The sequence below is a fragment of the Lampetra planeri genome, chromosome 20, assembly GCF_965212315.1.
Source record: "Lampetra planeri chromosome 20, kcLamPlan1.2.h2, whole genome shotgun sequence".
NCBI lineage: Eukaryota > Metazoa > Chordata > Hyperoartia > Petromyzontiformes > Petromyzontidae > Lampetra > Lampetra planeri.
In genome coordinates, this window is record NC_136126.1 from 12622393 (window position 1) to 12641475 (window position 19083).

General features: G+C 52.1%; 1 protein-coding gene across 1 annotated transcript in view; it reads left to right on the plus strand.

The window, feature by feature from the left end:
* Nucleotides 1–4481: 4481 nt before the first annotated feature.
* ASAH2 (N-acylsphingosine amidohydrolase 2) overlaps nt 4482–19083 on the plus strand; it is a 43881-nt gene continuing 29279 nt past the window's right edge. Inside the window, exons 1-6 of the mRNA XM_078603610.1 lie at nt 4482–4712; nt 6473–6552; nt 7831–7977; nt 9160–9336; nt 9627–9754; nt 12373–12450. Coding sequence (XP_078459736.1) covers nt 4604–4712; nt 6473–6552; nt 7831–7977; nt 9160–9336; nt 9627–9754; nt 12373–12450 — 719 coding nt within the window. The 5' untranslated portion in view covers nt 4482–4603. The remainder of the gene's footprint in view (nt 4713–6472; nt 6553–7830; nt 7978–9159; nt 9337–9626; nt 9755–12372; nt 12451–19083) is intronic.

Consider the following 19083-nt stretch of genomic DNA (forward strand, 5'->3'; position numbering starts at 1 on the left):
CGCGTGTGTGACAGTGAGTGTGTGTGCACGCGCACACGCGTGTGTGACAGTGAGTGTGTGTGTGCGCGCACACGTGTGTGTGACAGTGAGTGTGTGTGCACGCGCACACGCGTGTGTGACAGTGAGTGTGTGTGTGCGCGCACGCGTGTGTGTGACAGTGAGTGTGTGTGCACGCGCACACGCGTGTGTGACAGTGAGTGTGTGTGTGCGCGCACACGTGTGTGTGACAGTGAGTGTGTGTGCACGCGCACACGCGTGTGTGACAGTGAGTGTGTGTGCACGCGCACACGCGTGTGTGACAGTGAGTGTGTGTGCACGCGCACACGTGTGTGTGACAGTGAGTGTGTGTGTGCGCGCACACGCGTGTGTGAAAGTGAGTGTGTGCACGCGCACACGCGTGTGTGAAAGTGAGTGTGTGTGCACGCGCACACGTGTGTGTATGACAGTGAGTGTGTGTGTGCGCACACGCGTGTGTGACAGTGAGTGTGTGTGCACGCGCACACGCGTGTGTGTGACAGTGAGTGTGTGTGCACGCGCACACGTGTGTGTGTGACAGTGAGTGTGTGTGTGCGCACACGCGTGTGTGACAGTGAGTGTGTGTGTACGCGCACACGCGTGTGTGTGACAGTGAATGTGTGTGCACGCGCACACGCGTGTGTGAAAGTGAGTGTGTGTGCACGCGCACACGTGTGTGTGTGACAGTGTGTGTGCACGCGCACACGTGTGTGTGTGACAGTGAATGTGTGTGCACGCGCACACGCGTGTGTGAAAGTGAGTGTGTGTGCACGCGCACACGTGTGTGTGTGACAGTGAGTGTGCACGCGCACACGTGTGTGTGTGACAGTGAATGTGTGTGCACGCGCACACGCGTGTGTGAAAGTGAGTGTGTGTGCACGCGCACACGTGTGTGTGTGACAGTGTGTGTGTACGCGCACACGCGTGTGTGTGACAGTGAATGTGTGTGCACGCGCACACGCGTGTGTGAAAGTGAGTGTGTGTGCACGCGCACACGTGTGTGTGTGACAGTGTGTGTGCACGCGCACACGTGTGTGTGTGACAGTGAATGTGTGTGCACGCGCACACGCGTGTGTGAAAGTGAGTGTGTGTGCACGCGCACACGTGTGTGTGTGACAGTGTGTGTGCACGTGCACACGTGTGTGTGACTGAGTGTGTGTGCACACGCGTGGCAAAGCGTGTTTGTGTGTGGGGAGCGATGGTGTAGTGGTTAGCGCGCTGCACTACCAACCCGGCAACCCGAGTTTAAATCCCGCTGACAACCAACACCAGTGACAATTATCTTAATGGGTCATGGGCCTCCCCTAGGTCGACTCAGCCTCAAATTAGTACCTGGTGCGGTGTATAAACATCGCCACTGGGGAGACAAAGTCGGCCGGGCGTGGTGTTGGCCACCCACCTCCTCGTGTGCCGCACCGGGATTCATAGGTGCTCGCTAACAGCACTTGCCCCAACATTATGGTAAAGGCTATACGGGGATATTTGTACATTGTCTTTGTGCGTGGAGGAATCTGCATCTGTTGCAGATAAAATGGGAGGCTGATCGATTTCCGGGTGCGGTCGAGGGATGGCTCCCTATTGATCAACCATGTTAATTATGTTAATGATCTGGTGATTGCTGCTCACTCAGAGGAGGAGTTGGGAGGCGCTACTGCTTGACCTGGAGCTTACCACTAAGAGGTAGAGCCGTGCCATCAGCCCCTCCACAACTAAGCGCCTGCCTGGGTATTTTGTATCATCAAACACTCCACCTCTCAAATCCCCATTGGCGGAGTAGTTGTGGAGAGAGTGGAGAGGTTTCCTTACTTGCGCAGTGTGCTTATGACTCGCTCCGGTTTGACAGCAGAGGTCTCACTCCGAATCAGTAGAGCAGCAATATATTTTCATCTGCTGCGTCATGCTGTGTGGAAGCTACATGGTTTATCGCTCCACACGGAGCTTCGGGTCTTCTCAGCCACAGTCATGGACTCCCTTCTCCATGCTTGCGAAACGTGGACCCTCTTAATGGAACATCTTCGCCGATTAGAAACATTCAGGCTGGCCTGTCTACGATCCATCCTGAGTTTAACCAGGCTGGATTGTGTGAGGAGCTCACAAATCCTTGAGAGATCTGGACAAAGTCCCATCGGTGAGCTCCTCCGGCATGCAAGGCTGCATTGGCTGGGTCATGTAGCCCGCATGCCCAGCCACCGCATGCCTAAACAGCTTTTGTTCGGCCGTATCGAGGGGGCTAAACGGGCGCGGCACGGGCTAGAGAAGAGATGGAGTGATGTGGTACGAGAGGATATGGCGCTGAGTGGGCTTGCCAATGACTGGCTCACAACAAACAGCGGAGCGCCGGGCGGCTAAAACACAGCAAGTTTTCACACCAGGGGGCACAGGTGTTGCATTTGCCAGTTATCTCAGTCAGTCAACCCATGGCATCTGGGTCTGTCCCGTGACCTCCTGCCAGCGGGCGTTTCACACTTCACGTAGCCTTAAAGTGCACCTAGCCTGGCACAAGCACCGTTATTGTTGTGTGCGTGCACTCGTGCCCCGTGTGTGTCCAATTGTGGTGACTCATTGCGCCCCTTCTGACAAGCAAGCTAGCATCAGGACTCAAGGTAAGTGAAAACATTTGTTGACATTTTTGTTACTTTCTTTTAATTACTATACAGTACTTATTACAGCATAACATGCAAATGTACAATGTTTTTTTTCTTTGTTTTACCGTGCCACATTTCACAACACTGACCTATGGACACTTACATACAATACATTGTTATGTTACGAACGGGCCTCGGGAACTAATTGTGCTCGTAAGTCGATGACTGCCTGCACAGGCGATCCCGGTACCGTGTCAGGAGCAGATTGCTTGGGGGGGGGGGGGGGTTGGGGAGCTTTCCTCGTGCAACTCGGCGTTGCAACCTTGCCCCCTCTGCCTGGTGGTTGCCACCTCTGCTCGGTGGCTGCCACCTCTGCCTGGTGGCTGCCACCTCTGCCTGGTGGCTGCCACCTCTGCTCGATGGCTGCCCCCTCTGCCTGGTGGCTGCCACCTCTGCCTGGTGGCTGCCACCTCTGCCTGTTGGCTGCCCCCTCTGCCTGTTGGCTGCCCCCTCTGCCTGGTGGCTGCCACCTCTGCCTGGTGGCTGCCACCTCTGCCTGGTGGCTGCCACCTCTGCCTGGTGGCTGCCACCTCTGCCTGGTGGCTGCCGCCTCTGCTCGGTGGCTGCCGCCTCTGCTCGGTGGCTGCCGCCTCTGCTCGGTGGCTGCCGCCTCTGCCTGGTGGCTGCCGCCTCTGCCTGGTGGCTGCCGCCTCTGCCTGGTGGCTGCCGCCTCTGCCTGGTGGCTGCCGCCTCTGCCTGGTGGCTGCCGCCTCTGCCTGGTGGCTGCCGCCTCTGCCTGGTGGCTGCCGCCTCTGCCTGGTGGCTGCCACCTCTGCCTGGTGGCTGCCACCTCTGCCTGGTGGCTGCCACCTCTGCCTGGTGGCTGCCCCAGGAGACTTTTGCGCTCTGTGAGCTGCACAACTTGACTGGGCCCCTGCCCGAGACCTTTGAGTCCTGCGAGTTGGTGACCTCTGCACGTCGCTCGGCCTGTGCCAAGACCTGCGAGTGCCAAGACCTGCGAGTCTGAGACCTTTGACCTTGCGGCCTTTGGCGGGCCCCCGCTTGGATCTTACGTCTGAGACCTGTGGACCTGTGACCTTAGGTTCACAACACTCTTTCTGCCGTCATTGAGCAGTGGAGGTCTTGGACTTTCATCGTTTGCCATTAGCGCTGTTTGTTGATAGAGATATAACCTGACCAAATTGTGTTACCGCCATTCATGTTGACCTTGGTTTTTTGTGACTTGCGTTATCTCGTTGCATTGAGAATACATCTCTATAAAAGCAAGCTGTGACTGTGTTCAAAGATGGCTGCTTGGTTTTGGGACCTTTGGGAGTTTCTCCAATTACGCCTTTTGGAGGTGACAGCCCCTAAAGCCCAACCATAGCCTCACGATCAACCACACTCGTACAACACAGGAATCCCGAGGATATAACTTAAGCGTAATACAAAACGAAACATCAGATTTAATTTAACTTTGTAACTACATTTGTTTAAAGATTGAATCTGAATTTTCATTCATAGAAAGTAAGATTTAGTCTTCAGACAAATACGTTTTTTGCAAAAGCAGAATGGAGTTCTGCTTACATTTGTTTCATCGTGAAGGTGTTTTAAATAATGGGTTTGCGACATCACCATTGCGTGCGTGGCACTCTTCACCGCAGGCCACAGATCTTGGAGGATCAAATTGTGCTGCCGTACCCATGCTGAAAAACAAGCTGTAAAACTCTGATCTGTGGGGCACGAACTGCAGACAGCATTCCGTGATTCTACTCTTAAATACACGCTCATACAGTATGCAATTACAAAAAAAACCTTATCGGGTCCACACCTGAACACAGATATCGTTATCTGAGTGGGAAGCTAACCTTTACCCCCACCTCAGACTCGACGCTTACGGAGAACGAAGGTGAAATCCGCCGGCGCGAATGCAGTGCGGTGACCTGCACAAAACCCCGTAGCAGCGTCCACGCGGCCACGCTCGCCTTCGGATTTTGTTAAAGATGGGCAAGGGCCTAGTGCCGATTTTGTCGGTGATTCTGACGTTGATGACGGTGGTCGCGGTGTCGCTGTCAGTGCTGCTGTGGTTGAAGACAACTGAAACTCAACCAGGTAATATAAAGCGCTGCACACACATCTGTAAATTGAAACGCATGTGCAAAGTCTGCTAAAATGCCATTTCTGACAGTAACACAGGTGGTAAGGTGTTCAAACAACAAACAGACACATACTTGCTTAACCTTGTCTAAATGCAGTTTGGTAAAATGTAATGAATCGTTCCAGTGGGACACTCAGCGTGATATTTTAATCTGTGTACGCGTCAGGACATGTTTGCTACGATGTACGTGTCAAGGGGCTTGACCACAGTTGTAAACCAATCCAGACGCTCCATCTCAAGGGGTTTTGCGCGTGAAATCCTGGTATGTAATGAACAAATATAAATAAATCCGGAATATAAATAAGTATACAAATATAACAAATAGAATGACATCGTAAATAGAAAATATATATGTTATTGACAAATATACGCGTAAAGATTTATCGCGTTTTATTTGGCTACGTGAGTGTGTAATTTTTAGTTTTAAAATCCTCAATATACAGGGTGGCCCCAGGGAACAAGACATTATATTTACTTTACCGAAACCCAAAGGGTGATGTCATTTCTGTTCACAAATGTTCAAACTGACTTCCATTAACAATGCTTTCATGAATGCTCTTTTGAAATAAATGTAGAACTTTTTATTTAAAGATTACCGGTATAATCTTTGAACATTCAACAATTATGTTTCGTCTCAATTCATTCAGGGGTTCTTGGTCAAATTTTATAAACTACGGGTTTGAGGTGACCCCCCACAGGAAGAAGAATAATATAAATAATGATCATGAGCTAAAATATTAACTTAAAGAAAAATCAAACGTTGTAATGCCAGTCTCAATGAATCTCGCCACTCCTATGATGTGTTTGAAGGAGGGGGCGATGATTACAATGCACGTTCCAAATGCGGGTTAATTTTTTAATTTGGACCATCATGCCAGCACACAATGGCCTACCCTTGCGAATGACGTCAAGAGATCTTAAACACGTCCACGGAGAAGAAGACGGCGCGTAGTTTCACCGTGGTTCGTGTACACACGCACGCAGTATTTACCGTGGTGGACCGCCGGATTCGAACCACGAGCCTCTGCAGCAGGCGACGAACCCGTTGCCGCTGAGCCGTGGCCCCGCTAAGTGAGATATGGAGAATAAATACCCGACGCCTTCTCTCGTCAGTGTGGATGTTGGAGCCCGAGGATGTTCTTGGGACTGCACTCACGGCCGAGCGTATGGTGGATCTCGTATGGAGAAAAAAACTCGAATATAGTTTCGGTGATAATTTCAACACCGCAGGGGTTGTAGCGAGAGGGGTCCAGAGAGGAATCCAGAGAGGAATTCAGAGAGGGGTCCAGAGAGGGGTCCCGAGAGGCATTCGCCGGCTGGGATTTGGATGAACCTACACGAGTCACTCGGAGAGATTGGAGAGGTTGAGTCGTCGTAGAGATGGATTTGTGAGCCTTGATTATGTAATGGCGGTGTTCTTGTACAGATGAACGATATACTGGTGTACACGAGGTCCTGCTGTACACAAGATGCTGACGTACATGGCACATGCTGTTCCACCTGTATGGAATAGAGTGTTGCCCCCTCGCATGAATGAGTTAAATCCGGGTGCTCCTGTTCACTCCCACTCATCAACTGGCTGAGAACACCTTAATATACAAGCATACAATGCAGTGCCCTCCTGAAAAAGTGTTGCTAATTCCTTGGTCAGTAAGCCATTATTAGTATTATCATTGTACTGTATGTACAAACGTATTCTGTTACCGAATTTCAGAGACAGAGAGTCGGCAGACCAACTATATGATTGGTGTTGGACGAGCGGACTGCACAGGCCCTGCTGCTGAAGTGGCAATGGTACCAAAGGCCAAATGCATTGGCTTCACACACCCACTCACACACCGCTTCACACTCCAACTCACACACCGACTCACCGCTTCACACACCAACTCACAACAACAACAACCGCCATTCGCCACTAAGTGGCGGTGACGTCACAATGACACCGACTCACACACCCACTCGCACACAAACTCACACACCTACTCACACACCGACTCACACAAACTCACACACCCGCTCACACACCCACTCACATAAACTCACACACCCATTCACACACCCACTCACACACACATTCACACACCCACTCACACGCCCACTCACACACCGACTCACTCACTCACACACCGACTCACCGACCCACTCACACACAAACTCACACACCCACTCACTCACACACCGCTTCACACACCGCCTCACACAGCCACTCACCGCTTCACACACGAACTCACACTCCAAGTCACACACCCACTCACACACAAATTCACACACCGCTTCACATACCCACTCACCGACTCACACACAAACTCACACACTCACACACCCACTCACACACCCACTTACAGACAAAGGGGCCGTCCATAAATGACGTCACGCACCTAGGGAGGGGGGGGGGGTCAGACATTTGTCACGATGTGTGACGAGGGGGGGGGGGGGAGAAATGTGACGTCACATCAAAATGCGCAACTTTAAATAAATATGTAATTGTTATAACAGCACTCCTACAACATCAGAGTTCAGCGCCACATTAAATACGCACTACAATTACAATACAGTAGTTTAAAGCGATTTGAAGCATGTTTTATTTTTTAAATGGAAATGTGGTTTGGGGGGGGGGCAGCGCTTTGTGACGTCATATTTGAGGGGGGGTCTGACTTTTTGTGACGCCGTGTGACGAGGGGGGGGGGGGGTCAAAAATCGTCCAAAATCGCGTGACGTCATTTATGGACAGCCCCAAACTCACACACCCACTCACACACAAACTCGCACACCGACTCACCCACCCACTCACACACAAACTCACACACCCACTCACACCCAAACTCACACACCGACTCACCCACCCACTCACACCCACACACCGCTTCCCACACCGACTAGCACACACTTGACTCGCTATTTTAGTCCCAATCTGTATTCGATGAGAATGAATGCCCATCGCAAAAGCAGCGCACCAGCAGCCGGCTTCAGAGGAGCGGAGAGGGCCCTTGCTGACGGAGCAGAGTGCACGCGGCAGCGGCGTCGCTGAGGCCGCGCCCACGGTGAGGGGGCTGTGAACGCGTTGTGCACCAGATGGGCTACGCCAGCCCGTCGCAGGTCGCCAAGGGGATCCACACGCGCCTCTACAGCCGCGCCTTCATCACGGCCGACTTCAGCGGCAACCGCGTCGTGTTCGTCAGCGTTGATGTTGGCATGATCTCGCAAAAGGTCAGGCTTGAGGTGAGTCACTTTCTCTGGGGGGACTTGGCCTACTCTTCCACACTGGCCAAGCATCTTGGATGAGCAGGGAGTACCCACAATGTGCCCCCACCAAACGCAGGTCCAGTGTGCTATCCGTCACCGCTTTCCAACCCATAGATCAGGGGTCGGCAACCTACGGCTCCGGAGCCGCATGCGGCTCTTTACGGGCTGCTTCTTGACGATATGTACGTATGTACATAGATGCATTGCGGCTCTTGAAATACTGAATTTTGTACCGAATTGGAAAGAAATGGCTCTTCTTGTTATTTTGGTTGCCGACCCCTGCCATAGATAAACAAATCGTCCCCAGTCCAGCTCGTATTGGCCAAACACTCCAAGGCCGAAACACTTCCTGCAAACTACTCCATTGGGATTCCACACGGCAGTATCACCCTCTACTGCAAACAAAAAAACAATTGGCAGGACCCTCCTGCGAATAAAGTGTCCCGAGATTCAGTGGGTCTCTCCTGGATAAACAAGCATCACCCACATCACATTTGAAACCATTCTCCTATCTCACTTTGCGACCCACTGACGAGGAGACGGGATGGGAGCCCCTGGTTCGTTTTTCTGGCGTTATCGCCAAGATGCATTCTCCCCCTGACACTGCATCTCCATCTTATCTGCAGCCGCTACCGATGGTCGGCAGTCTCTCCCGCTATCGCCCGTGGTGTCCCTGGAAATATAAACTTTTGTCTGCCGTGCAACTGATCCGCAGATGGCGTGTGGAATCGTGCGTTAACCGGATTCCACGGGCAACATGAGCCGAGGTTCAGAGGCATTTCACAGCAGTTGCTTTAGCAGTGCACTAACGTCGACACGAAGCGACACTGACCACCCGAGTTTCATTTCCAACCACGGCTGACATCAGTGGCGAGTAATATCTGGACCGGTCCTGGCCCCACCCTTCCCCAATGAACGATGCCCACCGTGGTGAAGTATGTTCAAACAACCCCTGTAACCGACACGGTGTGGCCCTAATCCAGCAGAGGATTGAAAAAAAATGGTTATATTTTTGAATTATTTTATTTGTGTATCTCGATGGGCCTGTATATCTCCTGCTCGGTTAAATAAAGGGCACTTCTGTTAAATAAAGGATACTACGACAGTTGTGCAGTGCCGTTGAGTTACAGTGTTCGTGTTGCAATGATCTTTTTTCAGGTGTTAATGCGGCTAAAGGATAAATACGGATCACAGTACAATGAGTCGAACGTGGTTCTGAGTGGGACCCACACTCACTCGGGCCCCGGAGGATACTTCCAGTACTCTCTCTTCGTGATTGCTTCTCAAGGATTCATCAAGCCCTGCTTTGAAGCCATCACTTCAGGCATCGTTCACGTAAGCCTTGCACAGCACATCCGCACGATTCCGCGCGAATCTCCTCTTCCGGCACACAACCCTGCTCGGATGCGAACTCGGCTCACACGGGCTGATCGGAACTCGCGTGAGCCATGCGTGAAACGGAAACATTTCGCCAGAGCAGCAGATTGTGACCGATCACAGACAAAATGTTGGAAGAATTGCTGCCGCGAATGACAGGGAACCCAGGAATTGCAGGAATGGCGTGGAATACTTGAATCTACCGGTACGGTAATTTTTTGTTTATTCAAAGTGCATCTGTTTTCCAGAGTATTGACATTGCCCATGGAAACATGAAGCCTGGCAACCTCTTTCTCAGCCGAGGGGAGGTGAAAGAAAGCAACGCCAACCGCAGCCCCTTCTCCTACCTGAACAATCCAGCAGCGGAGAGAAGCAGGTAACGTCGCTCCACGCTCCGCTCGCGACCACGCGAAGGAAACCTTTGAACTGCAGTGCCTCGCGGGGAACGTTCTTCGCGCCGTAAACAAGCCCCACTTCACATTACGCAATGGATGCATTTTCCTGCCACACAGGGTGCCGACACGTTACACGAGTAGCCGTTACGATCGTCAGAGTCCATAAAACCGGACAGAATATGAACTTGTTGAGCGGTGCACAAACCGCGATTCGCAACCCCGGGCAGAACATCTTGCGGGGTGTGGTGGTAGTGGTGATGCGTCAACATCACTTCTCGTGATGGCGAAGCAGTCGGAAGAGGAATGTCGTTTCAAATGTTGCTTAGAGGCTGTCTTATGAGGACCGGTGTGTTATGCTGCACTGGTGTACCACCAATACGTCCATATACCGAAATAAAAACGTCACGAGGCAATTCGTTAACAGCAACAACAATGACGGAGGACACGGAGACGCAGATGTGCCAGGCTGCTGTGACACTTGGCTTCGTCTGGGTACGTTCAAATTGGACAGCGCCAACTCCCTGGAGCGTTGCGTGCTGATGACACCGAACGATGGCTCAGCTCCGTCGCCTATGATCCCTGAAGCGATCCGGGCACATTATGGAACGGCGCTGAGGGCGCGTAGCAGCTTCTGTCTTTATCTTGTGGTCTTTACAGGGCCAAGGTCCTTTTCCGATTATTTTTCACGCTGTGTTCGTCCCTGCGCAGGAGGAAATTTCACTTCAATCGCAACGCAGCCGGGCATCGGCATTGCCAATGTCCTGCTCTTCTCTTTTTGTAACTCATCGATGCAAATGGATCTCTATCCTACATCCCGTGTACATCTCTATCTGCATCTCCCTTTTTCCAGCTCACGTCATCTCTGTCTCTAGTTTACATCTCTCTCCATTTACTACACATTTATTTACACCTTATATATCATTGCAAATGGGGGGCCCCAAGAATTAATTTTGCTTTCGGCCCCAATATGAGCCAGCACCCCCACTCCTGTGTCAGGCCTCAAAGTAAACTTTTTTTTATTTGACCAGGTGAAGCCCACTGAGATATTTGCTCTTTTTCATAAGCGATCTGGTTACACACGATAGCTCAATGAAATCTAACCAGAAAACTATAGACAGACATATTAGCAGACAGATATCACCAAGATACATAGCGAGAGCAACACAGGTAACAGATATCTGTCTGCTAATATGTTAATATGTCTGTCTATAGTTTTCTGGTTAGATTTTATGTCGCTATTTCATTATACCTGATGATGATTGCTTGTGTTGCAATCGAAACGTCGTATTCTATTATTTAATTTAATTTATTATTTTATCTTTAGACGTGACTTAACCGAAAGAAACAAATAATAATTCCTGCAGTCACGAAAGTTCTAAAATTAAGATTAGCTCAATGAAGTCGCTTATCTCGTGGAAATTTATACCAGCCAAATAATCTAAACGCGAATGTTTCTAAACGTGGAGGGAAAAACCGGAGGACCCGGAGAAAAATCCACGCGGCCACGGGGAGAATATTCAAACTCCAAATATACAGCAGCAGGCGTCAAGGGGTGGGATGGAACCCACGACCTCCTGCGTACCAGGCGAGGGAGAAAACAACTCTCTTGGTGGTTGCACTGTGGCCCAATGTTTGTACAAGTCTGGAAGCGACAGGAAGCTTAATCAATCTCTATATCTATTTTTATTTAGCACCTTTGGTGATAAAATCGCATCTCAAGTGCTGCACGGAACTATAATGAAATATATCGCTTAATAATAGGTTATTAAACGAATTACAAATTATAATAGAAATGCAAATGTAGGTTTAGAAAGGTTTATAACTTTATTCTAAACACAGCAACTTTAAAGGTACCTGAGATCATTGTACAATAAGATGATAATAAATGCATACATGAGTGGAAAACAACAGTAGTCAAAATATGAAAGTGCCACTTTGATCCCATTTCATCATCCAGCCCACATCGGCCTTTTCCCTCTGTGGAGACATCGCAGTGTAAGAATAGGAGCCGTTCTCAAAGGTGCTGGTATAAGGGTGTTTGGTGTCGTGAGAAGTGGCGGCGTGGCGTACGATTGCTTACCGGCACATTACCACTTTGCATCCTGCAATCCGTGGTCGAGTGTTAAACTCCATAATAGAGATTGTTTTCTTTAGTTAGAGCGCGTAAATATAAATGTGTTGTTAAACCCGCCACCACCCGACACAGCCAATTAGTAAGGTTTGTCACGTAAGCAAAACGTCCCAATTCGCTACGAGTTCAGCACACCGGTGTGTTGGAGAGCAAATCCACACCAAGTAGTAACTAATAGGCGTGTGTTCTTAAGTGACAAACCTTACTAGTTGACTGTGTCGGGTGGTGGCGGGTTTAACGACATATTTATATTTACGCAAAAGTCTACGTGTTAAACACAGTTTAAAACTACAACAACATTTGGTTACAGAAAGATGATGTGTTCTGAGTCCCCACTTGCCATGGTAATATAGCAAAGAGCTCCCATTCTCATCGTCGTCGCTGTATAAATCCAATTGTGTTGTGTGGTCAACATCCAGAAATGATCACGGGAAACGCATAATATTGAGCGGTGTTCTATTTCTGCAGGTACAAAACCAACACCGATGAGGACATATTGCTCCTGAAGCTCGTGGACCAGGAGGGCGCACCCATCGGAGTGGTGACGTGAGGCCCACATCCCTTACAGGCCTCCTCCTCCTCACTCAGCATGCTTGGGAGGCTCAACCAGGGCGCACTCACGGGTGGCAGCTCCTCACTCCTCCAGCCCCGCCCACTTTCACATAGCCACGCCCACCCAGTCACTACCCCCACCGCTCACAGTGAGAGTGGCCTCCTGGCACTGTCTGGATGTCGGTCCCCACCTTGTGCCTATAGGCCCCGCTCACCACTCTGCCAGCCTCACCCACTACTCCGGTAGCCCCACACTTTGTCCGGATCATCAGTCAACCATGAAGCCAGAAGATGTGTCCACCTATCAGACTCCCACATCCATCCCTGATTGGTTGAACAAAGACTGCAGAACAAAAAGAAACATTGTTTTTCTGAATTGGTCTTATACAGCTCTGTAAATAAAGTAGTGGGTCTATTGACAGCCAGCGAAACCTCCTTGTCGGGTGTATGGATGGTGTAGCCCCAGTATTGAGGAGGCCTATTAAAGGCACTTCAACAGGGGCACTTCAATTTTGGCCAGTCTGTTATACAAGGTGTAGAGGATGTTCGGGACATCCTCACACACAAACGCCACACAACCACGGGCCGCGGGTTAGGGGTCACGGGGGCGTGGGTTAATGGTCACGGGGGCGCGGGTTAAGGGTCACGGGGGTGCGGGTTAAGGGTCACGGGGCCGTGGGTTAAGGGTCACGGGGGCGCTGCCGTGTACGCCACCCAATCCGATTATTGAGGGGAGGACACTCCGACCGGATTGGCCCCCAGCAGGATTAGCAGTGGAGCGGTAAGCCCGAGAAGGGAATGAGTGTTAGAAAAAGGGCGGCAGACGGGATACATAAGAGAGGCGGTTTGGAGGGTTCGGGGTTGGTTTTCGACAATGAGTGTGAAGCACGGTGAGTGTGAAGCACGGTGAGTGTGAAGCACGGTGAGCGTGAAGCACGGTGAGCGTGAAGCACGGTGAGTGGGAAGCACGGTGAGTGTGAAGCACGGTGAGTGGGAAGCACGGTGAGCGGGAAGCACGGTGAGCGTGAAGCACGGTGAGTGTGAAGCACGGTGAGCGTGAAGCACGGTGAGTGGGAAGCACGGTGAGTGTGAAGCACGGTGAGTGGGAAGCACGGTGAGTGGGAAGCACGGTGAGCGGGAAGCACGGTGAGCGTGAAGCACGGTGAGTGTGAAGCACGGTGAGCGTGAAGCACGGTGAGTGGGAAGCACGGTGAGCGTGAAGCACGGTGAGCGTGAAGCACGGTGAGTGTGAAGCACGGTGAGCGTGAAGCACGGTGAGTGGGAAGCACGGTGAGCGTGAAGCACGGTGAGCGTGAAGCACGGTGAGTGTGAAGCACGGTGAGTGTGAAGCACGGTGAGCGTGAAGCACGGTGAGTGTGAAGCACGGTGAGCGTGAAGCACGGTGAGCGGGAAGCACGGTGAGCGTGAAGCACGGTGAGTGTGAAGCACGGTGAGCGTGAAGCACGGTGAGTGGGAAGCACGGTGAGCGTGAAGCACGGTGAGCGTGAAGCACGGTGAGTGTGAAGCACGGTGAGCGTGAAGCACGGTGAGTGGGAAGCACGGTGAGCGTGAAGCACGGTGAGCGTGAAGCACGGTGAGTGTGAAGCACGGTGAGCGTGAAGCACGGTGAGCGTGAAGCACGGTGAGCGTGAAGCACGGTGAGCGTGAAGCACGGTGAGCGGGAAGCACGGTGAGCGTGAAGCACGGTGAGTGTGAAGCACGGTGAGTGTGAAGCACGGTGAGCGTGAAGCACGGTGAGCGGGAAGCACGGTGAGTGTGAAGCACGGTGAGCGTGAAGCACGGTGAGTGGGAAGCACGGTGAGTGGGAAGCACGGTGAGTGGGAAGCACGGTGAGCGTGAAGCACGGTGAGTGGGAAGCACGGTGAGTGGGAAGCACGGTGAGCGTGAAGCACGGTGAGTGTGAAGCACGGTGAGTGTGAAGCACGGTGAGTGGGAAGCACGGTGAGTGGGAAGCACGGTGAGTGGGAAGCACGGTGAGTGGGAAGCACGGTGAGTGGGAAGCACGGTGAGCGTGAAGCACGGTGAGCGTGAAGCACGGTGAGCGTGAAGCACGGTGAGTGGGAAGCACGGTGAGTGTGAAGCACGGTGAGTGGGAAGCACGGTGAGTGGGAAGCACGGTGAGTGTGAAGCACGGTGAGCGTGAAGCACGGTGAGTGGGAAGCACGGTGAGTGTGAAGCACGGTGAGTGGGAAGCACGGTGAGTGGGAAGCACGGTGAGCGGGAAGCACGGTGAGCGTGAAGCACGGTGAGTGGGAAGCACGGTGAGTGGGGAGCACGGTGAGTGTGAAGCACGGTGAGTGGGGAGCACGGTGAGCGTGAAGCACGGTGAGTGTGAAGCACGGTGAGTGGGGAGCACGGTGAGTGGGAAGCACGGTGAGTGTGAAGCACGGTGAGTGGGGAGCACGGTGAGCGTGAAGCACGGTGAGTGGGAAGCACGGTGAGTGGGGAGCACGGTGAGTGGGAAGCACGGTGAGTGTGAAGCACGGTGAGTGGGGAGCACGGTGAGTGTGAAGCACGGTGAGTGGGAAGCACGGTGAGTGTGAAGCACGGTGAGTGGGGAGCACGGTGAGTGTGAAGCACGGTGAGTGGGAAGCACGGTGAGTGGGAAGCACGGTGAGTGGGGAGCACGGTGAGTGGGAAGCACGGTGAGCGTGAAGCACGGTGAGTGGGAAGCACGGTGAGCGTGAAGCACGGTGAGTGGGAAGCACGGTGAGTGGGAAGCACGGTGAGTGGGAAGCACGGTGAGTGGGAAGCACGGTGAGCGTGAAGCACGGTGAGTGTGAAGCACGGTGAGTGGGAAGCACGGTGAGTGTGAAGCACGGTGAGTGTGAAGCACGGTGAGTGGGAAGCACGGTGAGCGTGAAGCACGGTGAGTGGGAAGCACGGTGAGTGGGAAGCACGGTGAGTGTGAAGCACGGTGAGCGTGAAGCACGGTGAGTGGGAAGCACGGTGAGTGGGAAGCACGGTGAGTGTGAAGCACGGTGAGTGTGAAGCACGGTGAGTGGGAAGCACGGTGAGCGTGAAGCACGGTGAGTGGGAAGCACGGTGAGTGGGAAGCACGGTGAGTGTGAAGCACGGTGAGCGTGAAGCACGGTGAGTGGGAAGCACGGTGAGCGTGAAGCACGGTGAGTGGGAAGCACGGTGAGTGGGAAGCACGGTGAGTGGGAAGCACGGTGAGTGGGAAGCACGGTGAGTGTGAAGCACGGTGAGTGTGAAGCACGGTGAGTGTGAAGCACGGTGAGCGTGAAGCACGGTGAGCGGGAAGCACGGTGAGCGGGAAGCACGGTGAGCGTGAAGCACGGTGAGTGTGAAGCACGGTGAGTGTGAAGCACGGTGAGCGGGAAGCACGGTGAGCGGGAAGCACGGTGAGCGGGAAGCACGGAGTGAGTCGCCTTTGAAGCCTCCGCTTCAAAGGAAATGGCGCTGCTCGCTGCAAGAGCCCCAAACGGAGAAATCTGCCGACGCCAAGACACGATGCCAATGGGCAGAGCTGGAGTATCATTATTAGCAAGCGAGAGGGTGTTCGAGGTGACGCTTGGCTGCTGGAGGGGTGTTTCAGGTCACCTCGCGCTCGACGATTGCCGTCACCAAGGCATGGGCGAGGTGACGTCGCAGCTCCCACAAGGCCGTGCAGAGCCAGTGGGAGGTGTAAACTAAACACGTGCAATGTTTGTCACGGGACAACATGTATCTCGGCCTCGCTGTGCGCTGCGTTGCACCGCTAGTCGAGTAGATAACCATGTGTTCAATAAACCCTCGGAGCCAGGATGACCGTCCAACTCCGATCGTCATTTATTGATTGTAACAGGTAAAACTGGTGAGAAAACACAGATACAGCATCTGTTATAATTCGGAAACACCCACACAATGAACACCACAGCATCAGAACATTGTCTCAGATAACAATAGATCCTGGAAGGACCAGGCCCCCACATTACCCCTGAACAACTAGACAAAGGCACAAGCTGGTGCGTTGCATACAGGCACATAGTGTATTTATCCCACTGCACCCCAAATGTACAGCATTACACTTAACACTAAACTGTGGATGAGATACTTCGTCATCACTCTCAGGATCGCAACATAGGCACAAGTCTGACTCGACCTACTAAATCACAAGTAACATCCACAATAAGGAAAGTCACAGGTTTCGTTACTAACTAGGCCTCGTATTTACTACAACAACTTAACTGCACCATAAAAGCATTTACATTGCTATAACGGTCATTCCAACATTACAACAGCATTTCCAATATTATAGGAATATAAACAACTTACAGATAATGCTTCTTAAGCTCCCACAATGGACAAGTGCGGCTGTGGTCTCACTGAGATGTGATGCGTGCCGCCATCTTGACTTATCTGTGTAATGGCTGACGCCCGCGTGGTACAGTGGAAATCTAACATCGTCACTTCCTGGTCACGTGACCAACATTAGCATCAAAAAACAGGAACTTCCTGTGAACGTACGCTCCCCATCTGCCGTGAGGCAATACACTCCCCGTCTGGTATCTAGGAGATACCACCATTTATTTCCTATCTCATAAACAAGTGTATAACAACTTCAACGGGTCGACTTATTTGTCCATATCTTTGCGAGAGAGAAGTAGTACTATCTCGACTATGGGCCTGATGAAAGTTCTTGCAACACCTTGCTTCGCAATCATAACCTCGACCTTTCGAACTTTTCCATCGGCACTTGGAATCGACTTGAGGATGCGGCCCATTGGCCACTCATTCCGTTTGGTTTGGTTGTCCTTCAGTAGGACGAGGTCGCCTTCTTGGATGTCTGGTCTATTAGACTGCCACTTGTTGCGCACTTGGAGTGTCGTAAGGTACTCGTTTTTCCAGCGACGCCAGAACGTGTTCGCGAAGCTCTGCACTTGTCTCCATTGACGTCTGTAGAGGTCTGCAGTGCTGGCCTCCTCGGTAGGTGCTGTGAGCACATCTGTCTTCTGGGTAAGAAGTGTAGCAGGAGTCAAGATGAATGGTGACTCCGGGTCGGTTGAGACGGGGATCAGGGGTCTTGAGTTAATTATGGCTGAGACCTCGGCCATGAGAGTGGTCAAGACCTCGTGAGAGAGCCGAGTGGACCCGACATCACATAGCTTGGAGTCGAGAATGCGTCGAGCAATCCCGATCATGCGTTCCCAGGCTCCACCCATGTGCGAAGAGTGGGGAGGATTGAAGATCCATGTGCAGCCTTGGTCACCAAGGTATTTCCTGACAGAATCATCTTCGACATTCTCCGTATTGATCTTAAGCTCTTTACATGCTCCTATGAAATTGGTTCCACAATCAGAACGGAGTTGCTTGGCTGGCCCTCTGATGGCGAAGAATCTCCGGAGTGCATTTATAAAGCTCGAAGAGTCCATGGACTCGATGACTTCGATGTGCACTGCTCGTGTACTCATACAGGTGAACAGCACTGCCCAACGTTTGCTGTTCGCGAGCCCTCCTCTGGTGCGGCGGGAGATGACTGTCCACGGTCCGAATACGTCAATCCCTACAGAGGTGAAGGGAAGTTCCACACTGAGTCGATCGGCTGGGAGGTCTGCCATTTTCTGTTCTTCCTGTTTTCCACGTAGCTTGCGACACCGGATACACTTGTGGATTGTGCTGGCGATGCACCTCTTTGCTCCAACGATCCACAGCCCTGCAGATCGGATTGCTCCTTCTGTGAAGTGCCAACCTTGGTGCTTGACCTTCTCGTGGTAGTGGCGCACGAGTAAGATTGCGATGTGGCTCTGGCTTGGGATTATGAGGGGGTTTCGTTCATTCTCATCTAATTTTGCATTCCCTAGCCGACCACCGATCCTGAGCAAGTCGTCTTTGTCCATCCCGGGGTTTAGCTTCCTGAGGGTGCTGACCCTAGGAAGGTCTTCTCCCTTGTTAATGGCCTTGATCTCACTTGCATAAACTGCCTGTTGCACACAACGGAAGATTGATTTCCTTGCTCTGGAAAGCTCGTCTTCAGTGCGTGGCACTGTGCAGTAATGCCATCCATTGCAGCTACCAGTGGTGCCTCTCATCGGGCGATGGAAGCAGTCTGCGATATGCGTTAAATGTGCTATCGCTCGCACGAGCGTCGTCCATTTCGAGAAATGTTCAAAATGGTGTGGACTCAGTGGACTTCTTGGTCGCACATTTGTTACGAAAGTTGTCACTAGAGGACGAATCTCCTTGTCGGACTCGGGCTCTAAGAGTCCAAAGGTCTCCTTGGTAGTACATGGGCCAACGTCACGTCGTAACAGGAACGCTGGACCCGTCAGCCAGATGGTTTGATTCAGCAGAGATGCAAGGACGGACCTAGTTGCGAGATCTGCTGGATTCTGGTCAGTTGGAACGTAATTCCATTGCTCCGGCTGCGTCGATCTCCTGATGCGCTCCACCCGGTTGCTGATGTAGGTGTAGAACCTACTGGTTTGGTTGTTTATGTAGCCTAGTACGACCTTACTGTCCGTGTAGAACTTGACCGCATCCAGTTTGACGTCAAATTCGTCTAAGATCAGTTCCGCCACCTCTGTAGCAAGAATGGCTCCACACAGCTCGAGCCTTGAGATGGTATGTTCCGGTTGTGGGGCCTTGCCGTGGAACTCTTTCCAG